Source organism: Myotis brandtii, unplaced genomic scaffold (assembly GCF_000412655.1).
Source record: "Myotis brandtii unplaced genomic scaffold, ASM41265v1 scaffold797, whole genome shotgun sequence".
Classification (NCBI taxonomy): Eukaryota; Metazoa; Chordata; class Mammalia; order Chiroptera; family Vespertilionidae; genus Myotis; species Myotis brandtii.
Genome location: NW_005371210.1, coordinates 453360 through 453738, shown reverse-complemented (window position 1 = coordinate 453738; position 379 = coordinate 453360). Strand labels below are relative to the sequence as shown.

The window sequence follows — 379 nt, the reverse complement described above, 5'->3', positions numbered from 1 at the left end:
GTGGTCCTGCAGCAGCTGCCCCAGCGGGGACAGGGCGCACAGGAACACGGGGCTGCCTGCCGCCGCCAGTCCGTTGGCGATGGGGCGCCGCTTGTTGAAGTAACGGTTGAGCATGATGAGCGAGGGCTGGAAGTTGAGCGACAAACCCAAGCCTGCAGCAGGGGGAGCAGGGGGAGCAGAGGGTGAGAGCTGACCCTGGCCCCGCCCACCCGCCCCTTGTGCCCCGACACAGGCTCCTGCCTAAATGGTTCTTTGTGGGTCTGAGGGGCGTCGATGTGGGGAGACAGTGTGCGCACAGGGCCCGTCACCGCCGGACCCGAGGGAGACACAGACGAGAAAGAGGAACAGGCTGGCGCTGGGGTGGGATGACAGGGGACTT

The 379-nt window shown here is 66.5% G+C and overlaps 1 protein-coding gene across 1 annotated transcript in view; it reads right to left on the bottom strand.

Annotated features, from left to right (window-relative positions):
- Window positions 1-379, bottom strand: part of SLC16A3 (solute carrier family 16 (monocarboxylate transporter), member 3) — a 22897-nt gene that overhangs the window by 10969 nt on the left and 11549 nt on the right. The window contains exon 5 of the mRNA XM_014531244.1: window positions 1-215. Coding sequence (XP_014386730.1) covers window positions 1-215 — 215 coding nt within the window. The remainder of the gene's footprint in view (window positions 216-379) is intronic.